Source organism: Eumetopias jubatus, unplaced genomic scaffold, assembly GCF_037043125.1.
Source record: "Eumetopias jubatus isolate StellerSeaLion01/CBP00866 unplaced genomic scaffold, mEumJub1_p1.0 scaffold_2, whole genome shotgun sequence".
Taxonomy (NCBI): domain Eukaryota; kingdom Metazoa; phylum Chordata; class Mammalia; order Carnivora; family Otariidae; genus Eumetopias; species Eumetopias jubatus.
In genome coordinates, this window is record NW_028274808.1 from 147,869,391 (window position 1) to 147,896,766 (window position 27,376).

The 27,376-nt window shown below is 36.4% G+C and overlaps 1 protein-coding gene across 1 annotated transcript in view; it reads left to right on the forward strand.

Moving 5' to 3' along the window:
- Positions 1-6,313: 6,313 nt before the first annotated feature.
- The window catches only part of TMPRSS11A (transmembrane serine protease 11A), a 45,967-nt gene continuing 24,904 nt past the window's right edge, over positions 6,314-27,376 (forward strand). Inside the window, exons 1-3 of the mRNA XM_028100568.1 lie at positions 6,314-6,399; positions 8,761-8,897; positions 10,781-10,899. Coding sequence (XP_027956369.1) covers positions 6,314-6,399; positions 8,761-8,897; positions 10,781-10,899 — 342 coding nt within the window. The remainder of the gene's footprint in view (positions 6,400-8,760; positions 8,898-10,780; positions 10,900-27,376) is intronic.

Below are 27,376 nucleotides of genomic sequence, written 5' to 3' on the forward strand. Positions count from 1 at the left end.
TAGCACCATCCATCTTGTTATAAATGACGAGACTTCATTCCTTTTGATGGCTGAGTAATATTCCAACCCGCATATATACTACATCTTCTTTAGCCATTCATCAGTCAATGGACGTTTGGGCTCTTTTCATAATATGGCTATTGTTCATAATGCTGCTATAAACATCAGGGTGCATGTGCCCCTTTGAATCAGTATTTTTGTATCCTTTGGATAAATACCTAGTAGTGTAATTGCTGGTAGTAAAGTGGTTCTATTTTTAACTTTCTGAGGAACCTCCATACTGTTTTCCAGAGTGGCTGGACCAGCCTGCATTCCCACCAACAGTGTCAAAGGGTTCCCCTTTCTCTGCATCCTTACCAACATCTGTCATTTCCTGACTTGTTAATTTTAGCTATTCTGACTGGTGTGAGGTGATATCTCAGAGTAGTTTTGATTTGTATTTCCCTGATGATGAGCAATGTTGAGCATCTTTTCATGTGTCTGTTAACCATCTGTATGTCTTCTTAGGAAAAAATATCTATTCACGTCTTCTGCCCATTTCTTAACTGGATATTTTGGGTTTGGGGCATTTAGTTTGATAAGTTCTTTATAGATTTTGGATACTAGCCCTTTACCTGATAAGACATTTGCAAATATCTTCTCCCATTCTGTAGGTTGCCTTTTAGTCTTGTTGATTGTTTCCTTCACTATGCAGAAGCTTTTTATCTTGATGAAGTCCCAATAGAACATATTTGCCTTTTCTCCCTTGCCTCTAGAGACATCTAGGAAGAAGGTGCTACGGCTAAGGTCAAAGAAGTTACTGCCTGTGTTCTCCTCTAGGATTTTGATGGATTCCTATCTCACATTTAGGTCTTTCATCCATTTTGAGTCTATTTTTGTGTATGGTGTAAGAAAGTTGTCCAGTTTCGTTCTTTTGCATGTGGCTGTCCAATTTTCCCAACACATTTGTTAAAGAGACTGTTTTCCATTAGATATTCTTTCCCACTTTGTCAAAGATTAGTTGCCACACAGTTGTGGGTCCATTTCAGGGTTCTCTATCCTGTTCCATTGATCTCTGTGTCTGTTTTTGTGCCAGTACCATACTCGATGATTGCAGCTTTGTAATACAACTTGAAGTCCGGAATTGTGATGTCTCCAGCTTTGGTTTTCTTTATCAACATTACTTTGGCTATTGTGATTCCATACAAATTTTAAAATTGTTTGTTCCAGCTCTGTGAAAAATGCTGGTGTTATTTTGATAAGGATTGCAGAGAATGTGTAGATTACTTTGCATAATATCGACATTTTAACAGTATTTGTTCTTCCAATCCATGAATGAAATGCTCTTCCATTTTTTTGTGTCATTTTCAATTTCTTTCATAAGTGTTCTATAATTTTCAGAGTCCAGATCTTTTACCTTTTTGGCTAGGTTTATTTCTAGGTCTCTTAGGGGTTTTGGTGCAATCGTAAATAAGATCAATTCCTTGATTTCTCTTTCTGCTGATTCATTATTGGTATATAGAAATGCAACAGATTTCTCTACATTGATTTTGTATCCTGCAACTTTGCTTAATTTGTTTATCAGTTCTAGCAATTTTTTGGTGGAGTCTTTTGGATTTTCTACATGGAATATCATGCCATCGGCAAATAATGAAAGTTTGACTTTTTTCCTTGCCATTTGGATACCTTTTATTTTTTTGTTGTCTGATTGCTGTGGCTAGGACTTCCATTATTATGTTAAATAATAATGGTGAGAGTGGACATCCCTGCTTTGTTCCTGACCATAGAAGCAACGCTCTCAGTTTTTCCCCATTGAGGGGGATGATATTCACTGTGGGTCTTTCATACATGGCCTTTCTGATGTTGCGGTATGTTCCATCCATCCCTACTTTGTTGAGGGTTTTTATCGAGAATGGATTCTGTACTCTGTCAAATGATTTTTCTGCATCTGTTGAGAGGATCATATTGTTCTTATTCTTTCTTTTATTAATGTGGTGTTTCATGTTGATTGATTTGCAAAGATTGAACTACACTTGCAGCCCAGAAATAACTTACACTTGATTGTACTGAATAATTCTTTTATTGTACTGTTGGATTAGATTTGCTAGTATCTTGTTGAGAATTTTTGCATCCATGTTCATCAGGGATATTGGTCTGTAATTCTCCTTTTTAATGGAGTCTTTGTCTGATTTTGGAATCAAGGTAATACTGCCTCAGAGAATGAGTTTTCCTTCCATTTCTATTTTTTGGAACAGTTTGAAAAGAATAGGTATTAATTCTTCTTTAAATGTCTGGTAGAATTCTCCTGAGAAGCCATCTGGCCCTGACTTTTGTTTGTTTGGAGATTGATTACTGATTCAATTTCTTTGCTGGCTATGGCTCTGTTCAAATTTTCTGTTTCTTCTTGTTTCAGTTTTGGTAGTTTGTATGTTTCTAGGAATTTATCCATTTCTTTCATATTCCTCAATTAGTTGGCATATAACTTTTCGTAATTTTCTCTTATAGGTTGTTTATATTTCTGTGGTGTTTGTTGTGTTGTGTTCTCTCCTCTTTCATTCATGATTTTGTTTATTTGGGTCCTTTCTCTTTTCTTTTTGGTAAGTCTGGCTAGAGTTTGTCGATTTTATTAATTCTTTCAAGGAATCAACTCCTAGTTTCATTGATCTGTTCTACTGTTTTTTTGTTTCTATATCATTTATTTCTGCTCTAATCTTTATTATTTCCCTTCCTCTGCTGGCTTTAGGCTTTATTTGCTGCTCCTTTTCTAGCTCCTTTAGGTGTAAGGTTAGATTGTGTATTTGAGACTTTTCTTCCTTCTTGAGGTAAGCCTGCACTGCAATATATTTCCCTCTTAGGACTGACTTTGCTGCATCCCAAAGTTTTGAACTGTCATGTTTTCATTTTCATTTGCTTCCCTGTTTTTTTTTTATAACTTCTTTAATCTTCTGGTTAACCCATTCATTCCTTAGCAGGATGTTCTTTAACCTCCATGTATTTGTGGTCTTTCCAAACTTTTTCTTGTAGTTGATTTCAAGTGTCATAGCATTGTGGTCTGAAAATATATTTGGTGTGATCTCAATCTTGTTCTACTTGTTGAAACCTGATTTGTGACCCAGGATGTGATCTATTCTGGAGAATGTCTCATGTGCACTCAAAAAGAATGTCTATTCTGCTGCTTTAGGGTGAAATGTTCTAAATATATCTGTTAAGTCCATCTGGTCCAGTGTATCATTAAAGCCATTGGTTTTCTGTTGATTTTCTGCTTACATTGATTTGTCCATTGATGTAAGTGGGGTGTTAAAGTCCCCTACAATGAGTTTCTTTATGTTTATTATTAATTGATTTATAAATTTGGGTGCTCCCAAGTTGGGGGCAAATGACCATGGCTGTATTCCAATAAAAAAATCAGTGGGGGGTGCCTGGGTGGCTCAGTTGGTTAAGCGACTGCCTTTGGCTCAGGTCATGATCCTGGAGTCCCAGGATCGAGTCCCACATCGGGCTCCCTGCTCAGCAGGGAGTCTGCTTCTCCCTCTGACCCTCTTCCCTCTCGTGCTCTCTATCTCTCATTCTCTCTCTCTCAAATAAATAAATAAAATCTTTTAAAAAAATAAATAAATAAAATAAAGTAGTCCCAGAGTACCCAGACAGATATTCACATATCAGAGTATATTAGGTCACCAAAAAAGGTTGCTTTCTATCGCAAATGTCTGACTTAAATGGCTCAAACGGAATGACAATTTTCACTGGTAGAAGGAGAATTTGGTACTTTGGTTCTAGAACAACTTTTTTCCAGGGATAGGCACCATGCTAGGAAAAGATGAGCAAAGTTTTCTGCACCAAAGGGCTTCTAGGAATTTAGTGCACTTAGCACTTTTGTTCAGTTACATTAGGAGTTAAGTAGTCTTATACGTGGGCTGGGAAGCTAACCAATGGAGACAAAACATGAGAAATTCTGGACCCCGGGAAACAAACTGAGGACTGCAGAAGGGAGGGGGATGTGGGAATGGGGTAACTGGGTGATAGGTATTAAGGAGGGCATGTGATGTGAGGAGCACTGGGTATTATATGCAACTAATGAATCATTGAACACTACATCAAAAACTGATGAAGTACTAAATGTTGGTTAATTGAACATAATAAATAAAAAAGTTAAAAATAAAGAGTAAAAAAAATAAATCAGATAGTATATTTTAAACTTCAAGATACTGTCTTTATGAAGATTTATGAGAACATAACTCCTCTGTAAATTAGCATTTGTATAATAACCATGTTTTTACATTTGTACAATGATAACATTTACCTACAAGAAAGCAGAAGACTAATCTTGAAAATGGAAATATTTAGAACTTACAGATAAAATGATAAAGAGCACATGGTTGACTGAGGAGTGAGCCTAAGGTGCTGCCTTCAGGGAAGGCCTTTCTAGAAAAAGGAAAACCATGTGGAGAAAGAGGTCTATAATATCTTTTGTTGACCCAAACCATCTTTGAACTCACATATATAAAAGTTGTCAGCTTAGAGCTTAGTTACTGAAGAAATGAATATCCCAACTCAGATCATTAACAGTTCTACTGCTCTATATATTCCTCAAGGTGTGTATTTTTCAGTCTGCAAGACTGCAGAAAACAAAGTCGCAAAATTATTCACATTATCACCACGTTTTCATTGAAAACATCTTTGGAAATATGTGATGAATATGCCCTTTTAAACACTGAATAACCAAACTTAATGAAGATGAAATGAATATAAATTTCACACAGATTATAGGTTGTGATACTCTGAATAAGTATCACCTGTATTTGCCCTTTTCTTAAAGGAATGCAGAGTGCTAATTAGGTCATAATCAGGGATTACTTTCAGTTTTCTTCCCATTTCAAGTTCTAAGAGTTCACTTTGTATTCCCCCCAATTTTTAGTTGGGTAAAATATCCCTTAGTCTTCTAGCTGTATGTTCAACATAAAATTCCATTTTAATGAAAAGTTCTCTACCACCCCCACAAAAATTAGAAATTTTAAATCTTATATGCTTTCTCTGAAGGCTGTAGAGATTTCTGTCCATTTTCATGAAAGTCATAATATTTCCAGCTGTGAAAAAATTTTAGAAAGAACTCTAAGATTCCCATCCCCTGATGTATAAGTTTCTTCTCCCAGTTATTCAAATCTATGTGCTGCTGTAAGGGAATTTTGTAGATATAATCAAGGTCTCAAGTCAGTGGGCTTTAAGATGAAGAGATTATCCTTGGTGGGCCTACTCTAATCAGGTGACACCTTTGAAAAGGACTAGTTAGTTCTACCTGGAAAGACAGAGAGATTCAAGATGTGAGAGATTTGTTTGAGGGTGATTCTCCATTGCTGGCTGTAGAGATGGAGTGGGCCACATGCAAAGAATGTGGGTGGAATCTAGGAGCTGAGCGAGGTCTGTGACAGCCAACAAGAGGACAGGGACCCCAGTTCAGCTTCAAAGAACTGAGCTCTGGGGCGCCTGGGTGGCTTAGTTTGTTGGGCGCCCAACTCTTGATTTTGGCTCAGGTCATGATCTCAGGGCAGTGAGATTGAGTCCTGTGTTGGGCTCCCCACTCAGTCCCGAGTTGGCTTGAGATTTTCTCTCTCCCTCTCCCTCTGCCTCTCCCCCTGCTCACAAGCATGCTCTCTCTCTCTTAAATAAATAAACAAAAATAAATAAATAAATAAATAAATAAATAAATAAAATCTTCAAAGAACTGAGCTCTACTTATAACCTAAGTGAGCTTGGAATATGATCACAAATGTCAGATCAAATAGCTGCCCCAACCAACACCTTGATTTCAACCTTGTGAGAGCCTGAGCAGAGAACTCAGACATGACACATACAGAATTATGAGCTAGTTCATTTAAGCCGCTAACTTTGTGGCAATTTGTGGCAATAGAAAATTAATACGCCAGTGTTTGTTTTATGATGCAAGCAGAAAAAAATGCATGAGCACCATGGTGCAGTGCATCTCTACTTACAATCAGGCTAGATTCCCAAGGCTCTACAAAGCCTATTTCTTTTCAAATCTAAAATGATATTATGCAAATCACTAGCAGGATCTCTCTAGAATGGAAAGTTGATGATGCATGTTTGCTTTCATGCATTTCTTGTTTGTATTCATAAAAGTGACACTGAGTTGAAAGTTTATTCATATAGGATTAAGTAGCTGCGGTTTTAGCCTATGGCTCCTGAAGCTTTTGTAATTTGGCATTGTACACCTGATACTCCCCAGATGTTTTCTCAAAGGAAGAAACATTAACACTCCTATTCATTGGTCTCCATTCCCCACCCCCATGCTCACAGCTCTTGTATGGGATTTATAGGTATGACTGCCACAGCACATGAAGCAGTGTGTCATTGGTTATTGAACCATTCTTCTGTTGAGAGTCCTACCGTTCAGTCTGTAACAGTGTGAGTTTGTGTGCATCTCAGTGGTGGGATATGATCTTCCTGTCATCTGCTTTCTTCATTTGTCCTAATCAGAGGAACTCTGCTGTGATGGGAAGATAGATTTCAAAGCTTATAAATCTCCTTGAGGTCTAGTTTTTCTTCTTTGGTTCTCTTATTGTTTTTGAATGACTTGAAGATATAGTAAGATTCTCGGAGAAAATGATCAAATAAATGAAGAATGAATGAAAGATTGAATAGATGAATCTATAAATAATAAATCAATTGAAGAATTTTAACATGGACTCAGTGGAAAAGCTGTCTGGCACTGCAAAATAATAATAATAATAATAATAATAATAATAATAATAATAATAGTGCCCCAGGGGTTGAAGGCATGAGTTTGAGATGACTGCTAGTTCGGTTGTATCAAAGAAGTCATTTAATCATCTCTGGGCCTCAGTTTTCTCACCTGGGAAATGTGTTGAATTTTACAAGTAGCCTCTAAGTTATCTTTCACTTCTGAATTTAGGTTTGAAGCCACTTAAGAGGCTAAGTAATATTATACTCCATGGAGCTTCTGTTTGTTGTTATATTCTGGCACCTTAGCTTTTGTCCATTGGAAGACATGTTGCCTTTCCACAGCCAGTTGTCTAGATTCTTTTTAATCAGTCAATGCACACATTGTCAATATTTTCTATACTCAGCAGAATTCAGATCTTTCAAGTTCCACTAGTTTTATAAGGTAAATGTATTACTTATGCCAAAACTATCATCTTCTTAACTATTTAGGTCCATAAACTGTATCTTTTGTGCTTGCATTTACATATAAAATATGTTTATATTCAAAAGAAAAAATCCCTATAAATCAACCAATATTTATTTAAAATTAATTCAGTGCGAAACATTGCACTAAATCTTGTGAAGTAAATATGAAAAATACCTTCTGCCCCCAAAGCTAAATTCTAATGAAAGAGATAAATAAAGTTGACTACAATGGCAAGTTGTAGAGAAGGAGCACTACAGAATGAGTTAGACGACCAGGATTTTTTAAGCCACTTGACTCTAATCAAGTATCCTCTCTCTCAGCCTCTGTTATTTCATAGGTAAAGCTGGCATAATATCTGCCTCTCATGGATTTATAAAATTCCTACTCTTTACCAGGCACCTTAATGAATCTTAATAATAAAAATATGAACAACAATAGTCCAGCTCATTGAGGAGTTCACAGTTAAGTTTAGATTAATATACATGCAAACAAATACTTGACACAATATCATTAGTACTATTGTTGATCATAAGGTGCTAAGAAAAAAAGCAAAGAGTTATTTTTCTCCTCCTAAATTGTGGAAATTTCCTCTAACCCTGATGTGATAAAAATATAAAATATACAGCATCACATTTGAAGTAGTCTTGTCAAATGAATTTAACCAAAATCTAATCAAGTCTTTAGATCTGTTTAACTTTACAGGAAATGAGGGAGCTAGAAGAACAAGTTAAGTGATATCATAAGAAAGCATTCAGACAAGCAAGAAGGTGAGATGTTCTAAAGGACAACCGGTTTGATTTCTTCAACAAGTCAATGTCATTAAAATTTTAAAATGAAACAGGACTCTTCTTTAAAAGACTTAAAAGACATAACAACCAAATATATTACATGGTTCTTGATTATGTTCTAACTTGTACAAACCATCAGTAAACATAAGGCAGATAAAAGAGGGAATTTGAAGATGGACTGGATAGTAGGAGATACTGGAGAAATATTGCTACTTTTTCGGAGTGTAATGGTATTATGGTTATGTTGGAAATACCCTGTTTATAATGGTGATTTAGTGAAAAGTCATAATGCCTTATTTCATATTAAAATATGGCAACAAAATGAATGAAGCAAAATGGCAAAAATATTAACAATTGATAAAATGATGTGATAAATACAGAGGTGTTCCACTATACTATTCTTTCTAAATTTCTATGTATCTGAAACACTTCATAATAAAGACTTAGAAGATAAAAAGTAAATAAGATAAGAGATTTGAAATCACTTTGTAAACTCTAAAAGGATAGGCAGAGAAAAGAGGGGGGAAAAAAGTGCTGGAGGAAGAATAGTCCTTTTATAAGCATGTGTGCTACTTTGGACCACACTGCTAAGAGAAGTCAGGACTGGCCACCACAGAGAGCCAGTGCCTCCAGAAATATAAACCGGGAGCAACATCATGGATTCTCAGATCCTGATCTTTTTAACACCTCCCTTCATACCAAGATGACCTTGATGAAAATTGAAGACAAATGGCTTCTTGCTGGGAAAGGTAGACACAAGCAACTTGATCTTATCCAAAAGAAAACCAGAAAGGCTGTAACCATTACCATGTAAGAATAACTGGTGAGTTTTCTTTTTCACAGAACAGTAGGATTTGGCACCCAAAACAGAGGTTTGAAACCATGGATGATTGCCCTTCTCATTGTGTTATTACTGACAGTGGTGGCAGTGACTATTGGTGTTCTGACTCACTTGTTAGTCTCTGGTAGGTAAAAATTATGGATTTCATCCAGTTTGTTTTCATTTTTCTGTAAACCTTCATTTGTATATATGTATATGTAATTTCATCCAAAAACAGTTTTGTACTTTTACCAGCAAATGCCCACATTTAGAATTTTTTTAATTTATTCAGTATTTTATTAAGAAATAATTACTGACTGCCTAATTATATATGAGTACTTTTCTGGATGACTCAAGATACAGCATTAAGTAAAGCAGACCAGTTTCCTATCTACTTAGAGATCACAATCTAGTATTCTTTTGAGATTCTATACAAAATATCAAAAATAATAACAAATTTACTAGCAATCATAACTCTAATAACTCAAGTGAAAAAATTTGATAAATTAGTTATTAAATAAGTTGGCTCATTTACTTATCCATCTTATGGATATAAGTTGGCTCATCTTATCCACCAACATTTCAAAGGCAAAAGAAAAACACGTCCAATGAAATAATGAATTTTGAAATAATTGGTAAACTATAGATATGACAGAATGTTGTTACTTATTTTTAGAGAAAATTTTATTCTTTCCAAAATGATATTCAGGTATTTTTAAATTGCCTAAATAAATAAATAAAATTGATATATTTATAATTACACAAATACTGCATTTTAGAATTCTTTCTAAATTGCATCATTCTCTGCACAGACTGCAAACCATTAACATTTTTTGACAAATCTCCACAGTGTCACTCACACAAATGTATATGATAAAACAACTAGCTCAGGTTGCTTCCTTGAATGGTCTCATCTATTGTCATCTTCCACAGATTTGATGGGGAGTGATGAAGACTCTATCAGGAGCTTTAAAAGTTTTAAGGAACACAGTTCTGGGCTTCCTATGACAACCTCACCTGTAGTTAATGCCAATGGCCAAAGATTCTTAGGTCAGTTAATTTGACTGCATAAAAGCCCCTTTATTATGACTATAAGGTTTTATAACAATATGGATTGTATAGATAAATATCAGAGGGGCCAAAAAAGCACTCCTGAGTCCAAGATGTCCCACGTAGAAGATGTACTATCCTGAGATCCCTCTTTCTTTCCTAGGTCCATAACTGGGAAACCCATTTTATCTTCCCTGAGCCAAGCTCCTCAGGGAGAGATATTGTTCTGTGGTTGCTCCATTCTCTATCTTTAGTTCTTTGTAGCTTTCTTGGCCACCGCGCCCCCAACAAGGACATACTCCTAAGATTACCAGATTTCCCAGGAGTCTCCACTACTTTCTCTTTTCTTACCTTTCCCAGTAGCCAAGCAGAGATCTGTCCGATTCACCCTAGTTACACAGTGTTCTTACCTTCCACCTCTGACAGTTTTTCCCCTTTCTTTTCCTGTCTTTCTTACTGTTCCTGGCTCTCTGATTACAAATCAAAATTCACAAGGACGTTCATTTACATCTACTTCCAGTAGAGTATAAGGGTATACATTTCATTGTCCCTCAACAAGGGACAATATAGGAATTAATAGTTCTAGCTCTAGAGTCACACTGTCTAGGTTTAAACTCAGGCCACTTGCTAGTTATATAGCATGGAGCAAATTACTTAAAACCTCTGTGCCTCACTTACTTCACCTATGAAATGGAGGTAACACCAATCTTAGAGAGCTAGAACGAGGACCAAATGAATTAATACATGTAAAGTGCCCAGAACAATATTTGGCAACATAGTCCACACTAAAAAATATCAGCTATTATTAACATAAAACATTAATCATTATTTTCATTAATATTATTATGAAACTAAATTTTTAAAAAATCTCATCAATAATTTAAGACTCTATATTAGCCCCATTATATTTGTTTGTGCCTTAGATCCTGAAATCTATGCCCATATCATGTAATTTTCTACTTTTCCTTTGTATCACAGGCCAGAAAATGGAGTATTATCACAGCACCTTTAAAATTTCAGATCTACCAGTCAATAGTAATTCTGGACAAAACAGCACATACCAACTTAAGGACTTACGGGAGATGAGCGAGAATTTGGTAAGTCACACAATATCCTTTCTGTTGTAAAATAATGTAGATGGAAGGGATTTGTGGATCATTTCCCTCAATATTTCACAAAAGATGATTTTTCAGACACTTGCATCAAAATCACCTTGAAGATTCCTAAGCGCCGCCCCCCCAGATTCCCTGAATCGGTGTCTAATGAGATGGGTAGGCAGGGCTGAGGGAGTAAGGGAATCTGCATTCTAACAAACAGTGATTCTGACAAGCCACTCTTTCTTACTCATTCATCTCATCTAAAGGTGAGAGAACTGAGGCCGACTGTATCACAGGCTATGGCTTCCCCCATTGCCCCATAATATCACCCAAATGGTAAAGTTTAGCCATATCAGAAATGGTTATCTGTAAACCCACATGCTTTTTTTGTAGGACCACATTTTAAGATTTAAAATATTTTAAAAATATATGAGAGAAGGAAAGATAATCACAAATATTCATTTTATCTCACAAACATGCTAATAAAGATAAAATAGCCAGTGTAATGTTCAAATGCAATATTAATAATTTCGTTAAAACTAAAATACAGGATTGCCCCCAAAAAGGAAAAAGGAAACTCAGTTATATAATAGTTCTCCTCAGTATGTATGTGAACCATCACTCAAAAACTAAGCTCAGTTTAACTTCTTTGACAAGGAAGCATGTCAGTACAGTTATTTCAAAAGGGTAAGAATGGCAGATGTATCGGTTTGTTTTAGTAGTCAAAGAACCTTTTTTCCTTTCTTTCTCAAATCAATTTTCATGTTTTCATATCACCATCTGACCTTTATCCGTATGCATACTCAATTGCAACATACTTGCAATAATATCATGGAGTTTATAACCTATATTTTCAAGCCTCACTAAATGATGCATTTTGTTCCATCTTGCAGTCTTGTCCCTCCAAATTATTAATTAACATTTACAGGCTGAAATATATTCTTCCATTCTTTTGTATCTACAGCACCTTAGAAAACAGCATTTGCAATACTTTCTTGAGGAATACCACAAAAAAAAAAAAATCTTGGATACATGCCCTAGTACTTCCTTTATCCCTTTAATCCTGAGTGACTCCACATAACTTCTTCAATAGGAAAACAATAATAAAAAAAATCTGTCTTCGATGTACAAATTCTTTGAACTTGGGAAATGTTTACAGTAAGTCGAGAAAGTTTAAAATCTGTTTTCTTTATGTTTTATAGCCAACATTGTTGATGTTTTAGTCTAACCAAGACATTGTCTTTACTGAAGTAAATGGACAGGAATGCAATAGATCTTTTAAAAGGAAGTGAAGAAATGCAGAAGTGCTTTTATAATAGCAAAATTGTGTTTGAAAGTGGACTTTTAGGTTTCAGTAAAGCATGCATCTCTAGGAGTGAAGGAGCCTCAGGTGCAAAGGCTGAGTTAAATAATAACACATCATGAGCACAGGCAAGGCACTTCTCTGGTCATCATTATTTTTCTCATAACACATTCCCATTCACCTCACTTTGCAGGCAACCATTCTTTATTTCATGTGTATTCTTTTGTTTGCATTCATTCATTCATTCAAAAAATGCATTTTGTTGTTTTGTATGCACATGCTTTAAATTTATTCTTTGTGTTATAAATCACTTGTCTTAGTCAGTTTGGGCAACTATATCAAAGTACCCGACACTGAATGGCTTATAAATACCAGAAATTTACTTCTCAAAGTTTTGTAGGCTGGAAGTCTGAGATCAGGGAACAGCATGGTCAGGTTCTGGTGAAGACCCTCTTTCAGGTTGCACATTGCAGATTTCTAGGTATATCCTCACATAGCAGACCTAAAGGGCTCTCTGGGTTTCTTGTTATAAGGGCACTAACCCCACTCATGACCTAATCACCTCTCAAAGGCCCCACCTCCTAATACCATTACCCTGAGGGTTAGCATTTCAACATACGAATTGGGAGGTGGGGGGCAAATATTCAGTCCATGGCATCACTTCTTGTTTCATACTTTTTTACTCAGATGTTTTTAAGTTCTATCCATGTTGCTAAATGTACATCTAATCCATTGCTATTGGCTGCCACAGAATGATTCATAGTGTGTATCTACCATATTTTACCTCCTGCCCATCAACCCAAGAAATGCTATACTAAACTGCCTCCGACTTGTCCCCTATGGACCTGTGGAAAGTTCTTCTGAAGGCAGAAATACTGGGTCATTAGGTGTGCATCCACTTAATTTGACTAATTAGTGCGAGATTGCTCTTCAGAATGGCTGAACCGGTGTACACTCTCATCAGCAGTGCATAAGAATTCCTATGTCATCTTTGCCAGCACGTGGTATTATTTGGCCTGCTGATTTCTGCCAGACTAATAGGTAATAAGTTATATCTTATTTGTGATTTAATTTACATTCTTCTAATTACTAATATGCTTGTGCACTATTAAATATGCTTGTTAGCTGAGTTTTCATTTTCTATTAATTTTATTTTATTATGTTATGTTAGTCACCATACATTACATCATTAGTTTTTGATGTAATGTTCTATGATTCATTGGTGGCATATAACACCCAGTGCTCCATGCAGTATGTGCCCTCTTTAATACCCATCACCAGGCTAACCCATCCCCCCACCCACTTTCCTCTAGAACCCTCAGTTTCTTTCTCAGAGTCCATAGTCTCTCATGGTTTGTCTCCCCCTCCAATTTCCCCCACTTCATTTTTCCCTTCCTATTATCTTCTTCTTCTTTTTTTTAACATATAATGTATTATTTGTTTCAGAGGTACAGGTCTTGATTCATCAGTCCTACACAATTCAAAGGGCTCGCCATAGCACAAACCCTCCCCAGTGTCCATAACCGAGCCACCCCAACCCTCCCACCCCCCACCACTCCAGCAACCCTCAGTTTGTTCCCTGATATTAGGAGTCTCTTATGGTTTGTCCCCCTCACTGGTTTTATCTTGGCTCATTTTTTCCTCCTTTCCCCTGTGATCCTCTGTCTTGTTTCTCAAATTCCTCATATCAGTGAGATCATATAATATTTGCCTTTCTCTGATTGACTTATTTCACTTAGAATAACACCCTCTAATTCCATCAACATCATTGCAAATAGCAAGATTTCATTTTTTTGATGGCTTCATGATATTCCATTGTGTATATATATATATATATATATGTATATATATATATATATATACCACATCTTCTTTATCCATTCATCTGTCGATGGACATCTTGGCTCTTTCCATAGTTTGGCTGTTGTGTACATTGCTGCTGTAAACATTGGGGTGCACGTACCCCTTCGGATCACTACATTTGTATCTTTAGGGTAAATACCCAGTAGTGCAATTGCTGGGTCATAAGGTAGCTCTATTTTCAACTTTTGAGGAACCTCCATACTGTTTTCCAGAGTGGTTGCACCAGCTTGCATTCCCACCAACAGTGTAGGAGGGTTCCCCTTTCTCTGCTGCCTCACCAACATCTGTCATCCTGACTTGTTAATTTTAGCCATTCTGACTGGTGTGAGGTGGTATCTCATTGAGGTCTTGATTTGGATTTCCCTGATGCCGAGTGATGTTGAACACTTTTTCACATGTCTGTTGGCCATTTGGATGTCTTCTTTGCAGAAATGTCTGTTCATGTCTTCTCCCCATTTCTTGACTGGATTATTTGTTCCTTAGGTATTGAGTTTGATAAGTTCTTTATAGATTTTGGATACTAGCCCTTTATCTGATATGTCATACAATTGGTTTTGTTGACTGTTTCCTTTGCTGTGCAAAAGCTTTTCATCTTGATGAAGTCCCAATACTTCATTTTTGCCCTTGCTTCCCTTGCCTTTGGTGCTGTGTCTAGGAAGAAGTTGCTGCAGCTGAGGTCGTAGAGGCTGCTGCCTGTGTTATCCTCAAGGATTTTGATGGATTCCTGTCTCACATTTAGGTCTTTCATCCATTTTGAGCCTATTTTTGTGTGTAGTGTAATGAAATGGTCCAGTTTCATTCTTCTGCATGTGGATGTCCAATTGTCCCATCACAATTTGTTGAAGAGACTGTCTTTTTGCCATTGGACATTCTTTCCTGCTTTGTCAAAGATTAGTTGACTATAGAGATGAGGGTCCATTTCTGGGCTCTCTATTCTGTTCCATTGATCTATGTGTCTGTTTTTGTACCAGTACCATATTGTCTTGATGATTACAGCTTTGTAATAGAGCTTGAAGTCTGGAATTGTGATGCCACCAGGTTTGCTTTTCTTTTTCAACATTCCTCTGGCTATTCGGGGTCTTTTCTGGTTGCATACAAATTTTAGGATTATTTGTTCCAATTTTTTGAAAAAAGTTGATGGTATTTTGATAGGTATTGCATTGAATGTGTAGATTGCTCTAGGTAACATTGACATCTTCACAATATTTGTTCTTCCAATCCATGAGCATGGAACGTTTTTCCATTTCTTTGTGTCTTCCTCAATTTCTTTCATGAGTATTCTATAGTTTTCTTAGTACAGATCCTTTGCCTCTTTGGTTAGATTTATTCCTAAGTATCTTATGGTTTTGGGTGCAATTGTTAAGGGGATCAACTCCTTAATTTCTCTGTCTTCTGTCTTGTTGTTGGTGTATAGGAATGCCACTGATTTCTGTGGATTGATTTTATATCCTGCCACTTTACTGAATTCCTGTATGAGTTCTAGCAGTTTTGGGGTGGAGTCTTTTGGGTTTTCCGCATAAAGTATCATATCATCTGCCAAGAGTGAGAGTTTGACTTCTTTGATGATTCAGATACCTTTTATTTCTTTTTGTTGTCTGATTGCTGAGGCTAGGACTTCTAGAACTATGTTGAATAGCAGTGGTGATAGTGGACATCCCTGCTGTGTTCCTGACCTTAGGGGAAAAGCTCTCAATTTTTCCCCATTGAGTACGATATTCCCTGTGGGTTTTTCATAGATGACTTTTATGATATTGAGGTATATACCCTCTATCCCTACATTCTGAAGAGTTTTAATCAAGAAAGGATGCTGTACTTTGTCAAATGCTTTTTCTGTTTCTATTGAGAGGATCATATGGTTCTTGTTCTTTCTTTTATTAGTATATTGTATCACATTGATTGATTTGGGGATGTTGAACCATCCTTGCAGCCCAGGGATAAATCCCACTTAGTCGTGGTGAATAATCCTTTTAATGTACTGTTGGATTCTATTGGCTAGTATTTTGGTGAGAATTTTTGCATCCATGTTCATCAGGGATATTGGTCTGTAATTCTCCTTTTTGATGGGATCTTTTTTCTGGTTTTGGGATCAAGGTAATGCTGGCCTCATAAAATGAGTTTGGAAGTTTTCCCCCCATTTTTATTCTCTGACACAGCTTCAGAAGAATAGGTATTAATTCTTCTTTAAATGTTTGGTAGAATTCCCCTGGGAAGCCATCTGGCACTGGGCTCTTGTTTATTGGGAGATTTTTGATGACTGCTTCAATTACCTTACTCTTACGGGTCTGTTCAGGTTTTCTATTTCTTCCTGGTTCAGTTTTGGTAGTTGATACATCTCTAGGAATGCATCCGTTTCTTCCAGATTGTCTAATTTGCTGACATATAGTTGCTCATAACATGTTCTTATAATTGTATTTCTTTGGTGTTGGTTGAGATCTCTCTTCTTCCATTCATGATTTTATTTATTTGAGTCATTTCTCTTTTCTTTTTAATAAGTCTGGCCAGGGGTTTACCAATCTTATTAATTCTTTCAAAGAACCAGCTCCTAGTTTCGTTGATCTGTTCTGCTGTTCTTTTGGTTTCTATTTCATTGATTTCTGCTCTGATCTTTATTATTTCTCTTCTCCTGCTGGGTTTAGGCTTTCTTTGCTGTTTTTCCCCCAGCTCCTTTAGGTGAGGGTTAGGTTGTGTATTTGGGAACTTTCTTGTTTCTTGAGAAAGGCTTGTATTGCTATATACTTTCCTTTTAGGACCGCCTTTGCTGCATCCCAAAGATTTTGAACAGTTGTGTTTTCATTTTCATTGGTTTCCATGAATTTTTTAAATTCTTCTTTAATTTCTTGGTTGACCCATTCATTCTTTAGTAGGATGCTCTTTAGCCTCCATGTCTTTGAGTTCTTTCTGACTTTCTTCTTGTGATTGAGTTCTAGTTTCAAAGCATTGTGGTCTGAAAATATGCAGAAGTGATCCCAATCTTTTGTTACCGATTGAGACCTGATTTGTGCCCTAGGATGTGATCTATTCTGGAGAATGTTCCATGGGCAATAGAGAAGAATGTGTATTCTGTTCTTTCAGGTGCAATGTTCTGAATATATCTGTGAAGTCCATTTGGTCCAGAGTGTCACTTAAAGCCTTTATTTCCTTGTTGATCTTTTGCTTAGATGATCTGTCCATTTCAGTGAGGGGGGAGTTAAAGTCCCCTCCTATTATTGTGTTGTTGTCGGTGTGTTTCTTTGATTTTGTTATTAGTTGGCTTATATAATTGGCTGCTCCCATGTTAGGGGCATGGATAATTACAATTGTTAGATCTTCTTGTTGGATAGACCCTTTAAGTAGGATATAGTGTCTTTCCTCATCTCTTATTATAGTCTTTGGTTTAAAATCTAATTTGTGTGATGTAAGTTTTGCCACCCCAGCTTTCTTTTCATGTCCATTAGCATGGTAAATGGTTTTCCACCCCTTCACTTTCAATCTGGAGGTGTCTTTGGGTCTAAAATCAGTCTCTTGCAGGCGGCATATCAATGGGTCTTGTTTTTTTAATCCAATCTGATAGACTGTGTCTTTTGATTGGGGTATTTAGCCCATTTACATTGAGGGTAACTATTGAAAGATATGAATTTAGTGCCATTGTATTGCCTGTAAGCTGACTGTAACTGTATATTGTCTCTGTTCTTTTCTGGTCTATTTTACTTTTAGGCTCTCTCTTTGCTTAGAGGACCCCTTTCAATATTTCTTGTAGGGCTGGTTTGGTGTTTGCAAATTCTTGTAGTTTTTGTTTGTCCTGGAAGGTTTTTATCTCTCTTTCTACTTTCAATGACAACTTAGCTGAATATAATATTCTTGGCTGCATATTTTTCTCATTTAGTGTTCTGAATATATCATGCCAGTCCTTTCTGGCCTGCCAGACCTCTGTGGATAGGTCTGCTGCCAATCTAATGTTTCTACCACTGTAGGTTACACATTTCTTGTCCCAAGCTGCTTTCAGGATTTTCTCTTTGTCTCTGAGACTTGTGACTTTTACTATTAGAAAATAGTAATATTATCTAATAGTACATATATAAGTTTTTCTTTCTTTAAAATTTTGGAAGGCAGTTGGTTGTCGGGGTGTTGACCAATTTTTATTGATTTTGAGGGGGGTTCTCTGTGCCTCCTGGATTTTGATGCCTATTTCCTACCCCAATTAAGGAAGTTCTCCACTATAATTTGCTCCAATATACCTTCTGCCCCTCTCTTTCTTCTTCTTCTGGGATCCCAACTATTCTAATATTGTTTCATCTTATGGTATCACTTATCTCTCAAATTCTGCCCTCGTCATCCAGTAGTTGTTTATCTCTCTTTTTCTCAGCGTCTTTATTCTCCATCATTTGGTCTTTTATACCACTAATTCTCTCTTCTGCCTCATTTATCCTAGCAGAGACTCCAGTGTTGATTGCACGTCATTAACAGGCTTTTTTATTTCGACTTGGTTAGATTTTAGTTCTTTTATTTCTCCAGAAAGGGATTCTCTAGTATCTTCCATGCTTTTTTCAAGCCCAGCTAGTGTCTTTATAATCGTCATTCTGAACTCTAGTTGATGTCTTATTAATGTCCGTATTGATTAGGTCCCTGGCAGTTGGTACTGCCTCTTGTTCTTTTTTTTTTTTGAGGTGAGTTTTTCTGTCTTGTCCTTTTGTCCAGAGAACAGATGAATGAGAGAACAAAATGCTAACAGGGTACAACAACCCCAGAAATATATACACTAAACAAATCAGAAGAAACCCAAAACCGGGGGGAAAAAAGGGAAAGAAAAAACAGAAAAGAATATGATCAGGCTGGTGAATAGATCAGAGCCACACACTGGAGTTTGGATATTTTTGGTCTGTTAGAAGAAACTGCCTCCCAAAATTTTAAAGAAAGAAAAACTTATATATGTACAAAAATAAGGGTAAATACAATGAAGGGATGGAATATGACTGTAAAGATGAAAATTATAAAAGATTTTATAAAAGGAATTGATAAGAAGTTGGTTGAAAAAAGAAAGAAGAAATATTTAAAACAAACAAACAAACAAAAAAACCTGGAGAGAATGTGATCAGGCAGGAGATTAGAACAAAGCCATACACTAGAGATTTAGGGTATATTTTGGTTTGTTAGAAGAAACTGTATCCCAAAATTTTAAAGAGAGAAAAACTTATACATATGTAAAAAATAAGGTTAACTACAATGAAGGGATAGAATATGACTCTAAAAATGAAAATTTAAAAAGATTTAAAAAAAAAGAATTGATAAGATGTTGGTTGAAAAAGGGAAAATGAAAAATTCAAAAAAAATAGAAAAAGAAAAAATAAAGAACATTTTAAAAATTAACTTTGAAAGACTAAAGAATCATGGGAAAAAAGCCATGACTCTATGTGCTATATTCCCCTAGTGCTGGAGTTCTGCCGTTTTCATTGATTGGTAAACTTGGTCTTGACTGGCTGTTTTTGCTGATCTTCTGGGGGAGGGGCCTGTTGCCATGGTTCCCAAATGTCTTTGCCCAATACGGTGTTGCCCCGCCCTTGCCAGGGGCCAGGCTAGGTAATCTGCTCAGGTTTGCTCTTGGTAGCTTTTGTTCCCTGAAAGCTTTCCATACAGCTTTGGAGGATGGGAGTGAAAAGGGTGGGCTCCCAATCTCTGCCTGGGAGGAGCCCAGAACTCAGGGCCCCACGCCTCAGTGAGCCCCCAGAGAAAAGCAGTTAGTCACTCCTGTCTCCCTGGTCTCCGGCCGCACTCCGTGCTCACCTGGCCTGTGACCGAGCATTTCTATCTCTGGCACACGACCACCGTTTGGAGTCTCCAAACCCAGCACATTCCTGTGGTGCACTCCCACGCCACTCTTCCCAGGGAGGAAGGGGAGTCTCCCCAGATCTGCCGCTTGTTGGGTCCCTGCTCAAGAGCAGTGGCCAGACTGTGCTGCAGATCACAGTTTATGCAACCCTGAAGGGAGAGCCCACTCCTCAGCTCCGTCTCTGCAGCCGGCTTCCCCGCTCTGATACCTGGGAGCTCTGCCACACTCAGGCACCCCCGGTCTTTCTGTGACCCCAAGGGTCCTGAGACCACACTGTCCCAGCGAGGGTTCCACCCCCTGCTTAGCCACTGGAGCATCACCCCTCAATAGAGCCGACTTCTAAAAGTTCCCTCAACAGAGCCAACTTCTAGAGTGCTCCACTGCTCTATCACTTGCTGGTAGCCGGCTGACGAAAACTCCCTTCCCCCGTGGTTTGTCTTCCCAAATATCGGCTCAGATTCATTTCTCCGCATGTCCTACCTTCCAGAAAGTGGTCACTTTTCTGTTCAGAGAGTTGCTGCTATTCTTTTCTTCAATCTCCTGTTGAGTTCGTTGGTATTCAGAATGGTTTGATACCTATCTAGCTGAATTCCTGGGACCAGACGAAATTTAGGTTTCCTACTCCTCCACTATCTTACTCCTCTTTTCAGTAATAATGATTTCTCTTGCTTCCCTCCATTTCTGACTTCCAAAACATAAAAAGAAACTGGGTGGCTCAGTCATTCAGCATCCAACTCTTGATTTCAGCTCAGGTCTTGATCTCAGGGTCAAAAGTTCAAGCCCCATTTTGGGCTCCACACTGGGTTTGGAGCCTACTTTTAATCTGTATGAAAACTGATGTGAGTTCTTGAAAATGGTCCAATCAGGAGACAATGGTGTGATGTTACAAATATAGAGCTTGAACTGGGGGCACGCCCCCAGTGCCACCCCAGGTGGCACACTGGGCAGGGGTACCAGGGAAGCCTCCTTACCACTATTCAAAGCAGACCCCACAACAAAGGCAAGTGCTAAGCCTGGGCTGGGTGCTCATCATTTCCTATTTTTCCCACCGTGAGAGTCCAAGAGAAATTTAACACTGCTTGCTCCTTCCGGGGCTCAGAGACCCAGCCTTAGTGTAATAGCAGCCGCCAGAGATAATCAACTTCCCAGCCAATGCCAGTAGCTCCTGGCAGCCCCACGACCAATGTCAACGTGTGCAGGGGGACCCCGAGTTTTCATTTTTACAAACTGCAGGTACTTATCCTTTACATATTTCTCTATTAGAGTTATTTTCCAGGAGTTCCTTATATTTTCTAGATATATACGGGCTGCTATTGTAGAAATTACAATTATCCATTCTGTTTTTTATTAATTTGGACCATGTTGTGCTTCATGAAATAGAAATCCATAATTTTGAAATAATCATCTTCATCAATTTTCTTTGCCTTATGTTCATGTTTTTCAGTTTTTTTTAAACAGTCATTCCCTCTCTCTAAATCATAAAAATATTTTACTATATTTTCTTCTGTTAATTTACAGTTTTACCTTTTATATTAGGTCTTCAATGTATCTAAAGTCCACCTTGTATGTAATGTTAGGTAGGGACCCAGGTTTTATTCTGCATATAAGTGATCCAGTTTTCTCAATTTAACTAAACAATCTTTCTTCCCAATATATGGTATGATTGTTCAATTCTTTACGTTTCTTTGCACTTGAGTCTTGCAGAAAAGGAAACATGATCTATCTCCTCAAATTGCTTCCAATCTCTTTGGAGAGCTGAGAATAACACACATGAAACTGAACAGCATGACATAATTGAGAACTAAATTGTATGTTGAGGACCTTAAGAGCAGAATAACTTCAAAGAAAAGGAATTCAACTAGGTTTCCCATGGTCAAAAAAGACTTTGCATTATTTAGCCTTGTTTAAATGAGACAGGTGTCCTTTTTTCTCCATTCACCACCAAGTTACCTCTAGAAGAATTACACAAAGCATTTATGCCTCATTCTGAACCACTCCTGTTTATTGTTGCTAAATCCCAATGAATAAAACCAGATTCTTCTCTCTGCCCTATATGGGTGCTTACTAGACAGCCAAAAAGATAGGTTGCAGGTCCTGTTCTTCCTCATAATTGGGGATTTACTGATTTGAATGCAAATGGAAGTGCAAAAGTAAAATGAGTTCATGCTCAGATACTGCTAAAAGAACTCCAGTAACCAGACACCAGTAATTCGTGACACTCCCAAATAGGTAGGTCACTTTCTTTAATTATTGTAAGTTTGGGTCGGGTCACTGGCTGAAGTAGTACTTTATTTGAAGAAATATATTCTAGCAATATCAGGAAATATTTTTAAACTATAAGGTCATTACAAATGTGAAAGCTATAAGCTTGTAATACCATAACAGTAACTAACATGTATTGAGTGCCAAGCACTATATTAAACATCCTATATGTATTATTTCAGTTAATCCTCAAAAACAATTTTATGAGTTAAGTGCAATTACTATCACAATTTTACAGATGAGAAAATCAAGGTACAGAAAAGTTAATTTACTCAAGATCATACAGCTAGTAAATAATAATAGTTAAAATATCAAATTACATGTTCCTAATAAATTTCCACTATCCCTAAGAATCACCTGTGTGATTTTACTTCCCATCTACAATCCCACAAAATTCCAGAAATCAAGTAATTATCCCTGTTACATTAGTCTCTTGCAATTACACTGTCAATGTTGGCCGGCAAGCATCGTTTGCATTAACAATGGCAATGGTTGGGAATTTTCTTAAGGTTGTCTCTCCCTAAAAAACACTGCTTCTGTGCCCAAGGAGCACCCAGGGATACTTGAAAAGGGCCTAAAATGATTCTCAAAATATCCTTGATACTATGTCTATACAGTCTATAGCTGTAGAAACAAGGAACTTGGGAACAGAAAGAGATGCAAGGAGATAAACTAATGAGAAACACTCTCTAAAGGAATTAGAAGACAAAAGTGAGAGATTTGGCTCTGATCAACACTGAGGCAGGAAATGCTTCTACCAAGAAAAGGCAACTGAGTCAAGGTAAAATTAAACTTGGCAAAGGTATTACTCTTAAAGTTTGGAGTTGCATAAAGTAAGAGAAGTAAAAGATGCTCCATGCTTGGTGTAGGGCTGTGGCCCTACACCTAGAGAGAGGAAACTGGATTTGGAAGATTTGAGAAAAAACTAAGCAGACATTATCAAGAAACTTCTATTTCAGAGGTTAGAAAGATTGGATGTAGAGTATGGCTGAGACCTTACGTGAGAACACAGACTTACATTTATTTTGTAATTAAAGATTAGGTATATCTGAAAGAGGAAGATGTGTTTCACTGCACCTCGGACTTCAATGTATTTAATTTGAATCCTGGAAGAAAAAGATAATTGTTGTATATTTCATGTCTAATCTGCAATGTAACACTGCAAAGGAGACATGATTATCCACACTTTATAGATAAGAGAACTAAGCCTCTGAAGTTAAGGTCCACAGCCAGTAAATGACAGGAGGATATGTGAAGCCAAAGAGGTAATTTGAACATGTGCTCTTTCCATTAAATTGTTCTACTTGTCAGGAAGGAACTCAGCTAAGATAGGAAACTTAGTTCTACATCAATTTTTCTCCCATTTAATATTTAAATTTATTATTTTCCTATTTTTTTAATTTAAATTTTGTTAGTTATAAATCACATATGTTGTGCTAGGTAACTCTTACTTAAACAACACATTGGGTTTATTTATTATATAAGTATGTCCTCCGCCATAGTTTCCTCACTTCCCGGTATTAGTTTTGTGTTCAGCTTTATTGAGATATAATTTACAGATAACATTGTGTCAGTTTACAGTATAAAACATGTTGATTTGATATACTGCAAAATGATTACCACTGTAATACCTCCATCATGTCACATAATTACCCTTTCTATTTTGTAGTGAGAACATTTCAGATCTTATTCTCTTAGCAACATTCAAGTGTAAAACATAGTATTATTAGCTATAATGCCTATGTTGTACATTAGATCCCTAGAACTTATTCATCTTATAATTGGAAGCTTGTACCCTTTCATCAACATCTCACTGCTTCTTCCATGCTCCACCCCCACCCCCAGCCTTGGTAACCACCATTTTATTCTGTTTCTGTGAATTCAGCTTTTTAGATTCCACATATAAGTGATATCATACAGTATTTGTCTTTGACTTACTTCACTTAGCATAATACCCTTAAGTTCTATCCATGTTGTCCCAAATAGCAGAATTTCCTTCTTTCTTGTGCCTGAATAATATTCCTCTGTGTGTGGATATTCCTCATGTGCACATGCACACACACACACACACACACACACACACACACACTTTTGTATATATACCCATGGGATTGCTAGATCATAAAGTAGTCCTAGTTTTAATTTTTTGAGAAAAATTCTGTACTGTTTTCCACAGTGGTTGCACCAGTTTACATTCTTCAGAAGAGTGCACAAGGGATTGCATCCTCTCCAACACTTGTCATCTCATCTTTTGATGATAGCCATTCTAAAAGGTGTGAGATGGTATCTCATTGAATTTTGATTTGCATTTCCCTGATAATTAGTGATACTGAACCCCTATTCATGTACCTGTTGACCATTTGGTATGTCTTCTGTGGAGAAATGTCTATTCAGCTCTTCTACCCATTTTTAATCAGACTTTTTTTTTTTTTTTGCTGTTGAGTTGTATAGGTTCTTTATATATTTTGGATATTAACCCTTTATCAGATATATGATTTGTAAATATTTTCTCCCATTCCATAGGTTTCCTTTTCATTTTGTTGGTGACTTCCTTTGATGTGCAGGAGCTTTTTAGTTTGATAGAGTCCCACATACCAGTTTTTGCTTTTGTTACTTGTGCTTTTGGTGTCATATTCAAATAATTGTTGCCACAACCAATATCAAGAAGATTTTTCCCTATGTTTTCTTCTAGAAGTTTTATGGTTTCAGGTCTCATGTTTAAGTCTTTAATCCATTTTGAATTATTTTTGAGATGGTGTACAGGGGCCCTATTTCATTCTTCTGCATGTGGTTATCCAGCTTTCCAACACTATATACTGAAGAGATTATCCTTTCCCCATTGAGTATTCTTGGCTGCCTTGTTAAATATTAGCTGATCATAAATGTGAGGGTTTATGTCTGGGCTCTTGATTATTTTCCATCGGTCTATGTGTCTGTTTTTATGTCAGTACTCTGCTGTTTTGATTACTATAGCTTTGTATTAGTGTTTGAAATCAGGAAGTGTGATGTCTTTGGCTTTGTTCTTCTTTCTCAAGATTGTTTAGCTATGCAGGGTCTTTTGTAGTTCCATACAACTTTTAGGATTTTTTTTCTATTTCTGTGAAAAATGCCACTAGAATTTTGATAGAGATTGCATTGATCTATAGATGCTTTGGACAGTATTTATCTTTTAACAATATTAATTGTTCCAGGGCGCCTGGGTGGCTCAGTTGGTTAAGCGACTGCCTTCGGCTCAGGGCATGATCCTGGAGTCCCGGGATCGAGTCCCGCATCAGGATCCCTGCTCAGCAGGGAGTCTGCTTCTCCCTCTGACCCTCTTTCCTCTCGTGCTCTCTCTCTCTCATTCTCTCTCTCTCAAATAAATAAATAAAATCTTAAAAAAAAAACAATATTAATTGTTCCAATCCATGAACACAGGATATCTTTCATTTATTTTTGTCTTCTTTGATTTCCTTCATCAAAATGTTATAGTTTTCAATACAGAGATCTTTCACTTCCTTGGTTAAATTTATTCTTAAGTATTTTATTATTTTTAATATGATCTTTTTTTATTTCTTTTTCAGCTATTTCATTGTTAATGTATAGAAATGCAGCCATTTTCTGTATGCTTATTTTGTATCATGCACTTTTACTGAATTCATTGATTAGTCAACAGTTTTTGGTGGAATCTTTAGGATTTTCTCTATATAAGATCATCTATCTGCAAATAAAGACAATTTATTCCCTTCTGATTTGGATGCCTTTTATTTCTTTTTCTTGCTTGATTGCTCTGGCTAGAACTCCAGTACCATGTTGAATAGGTGGTGAAAGTGGGCACCCTAGGTGTCTTGTTCCTGATCTTAGAGAGGAAGAGTCCAACCTTTCTCTGTGAAATATTATATAAGCTGTGGGCTTGCCATAGATGGCCTTTATTATGTTGAGGTATGTTCTTTCTATATAAAATTTGTTGAGGATTTTTATCATGAAAGGATGCTATGTTTGTCAAATGATCTTTTATATCTATTGAGATAATCATATGATTTTTATCTTTCATTCTATTAATGTGTGCATCACATTTATTGATTTGTGTATGTCGAAGCATCCTTGTACCTCAGGAATTAATATTGCTTCATCATAATGTATGATCCTTTCAATATATTGTTGATTTTGACTTGCTAATTTTGTTGAGAATTTTTATATCTCTGTTCATCAGGGATTTTAGCCTGTAGTGACTTTATCTGGCTTTAGTATCAGGATAATGAATTTGGGATTGTTCCTTCTTCTTCATTTTTTTTTTTTTTTGGAAGAGTTTGAGAAGAATTATTGTTCATTTTTCTTTAAATGTTTGGTAGAATTCACTAGTGAAACCATCTGGTCTTGGGTTTTTCTGTATTGGGAGGTTTTGATTACTGATTCAACCTCCTTACTCCTTTTTTATTGATCTGTTCAGATTTTCTGTTTCTTCATGATATAATCTTGGTAGGTTGTATGTTTCCAGGGGTTTATCCATTTATTCTAGGTTATCCAATTTGTTAGTATATAATTGTTCACAGTAGTCTCATATGATCCTTTGTAGTTCTGTAGTATCTGTTGTAATATTTCTTCTTTCATTTTCTGATTTAGAGTCTTCTCTCTTTTATTCTTAGTCTAGTGAAAGATTTGTCATTTTTTTTTTTTACTTTCATAAAACCAACTCTTAGTTTAGTTGATCTTTTCTATTGTCTTTTAGTCTCTATTTCATTTATTTCTGCTCTGACTTTTGTCATTTCTTTCTGCTAACTCTGGGCTTTGTTTTTTCTTCTCTTTCTTCTTTTTTAAAATTTTAATTTTAAAATTTTATTTAAAATTTAAAATTTAAAATTTTAATTTTAAATTAAAAATTAAATTTAAAAATTTAATTCCAGTATAGTTAACATAATGTTATATTAGTTTCAGGTGCACAACAGTTTTTCTTCTTTTCTAATTCCTTGAGGTGTGAAGGTAGGTTGTTTATTTAAGGTCTTTCTTTTTTCTTAATGTAGGCATTTATCACTCTGAAATTCCATCTTAGAACCGCTTTTGCAGCATCCCATAGTTTTGATATGTGTTTCCATTTTCATTTGTTTCAAGATTTTTTTTTGTTTTCCTTTTTGTTTCTCCTCTGACCCATTGGTTGTTCAGAAGTGTATTGCTTAATTTACACATATTTGTGTAGCAAATTTTCTAGCTTTCTAGCTTTCCTCCAGTTACTAATTTCTACATACCATTGTAGTCACAAAACATATCAT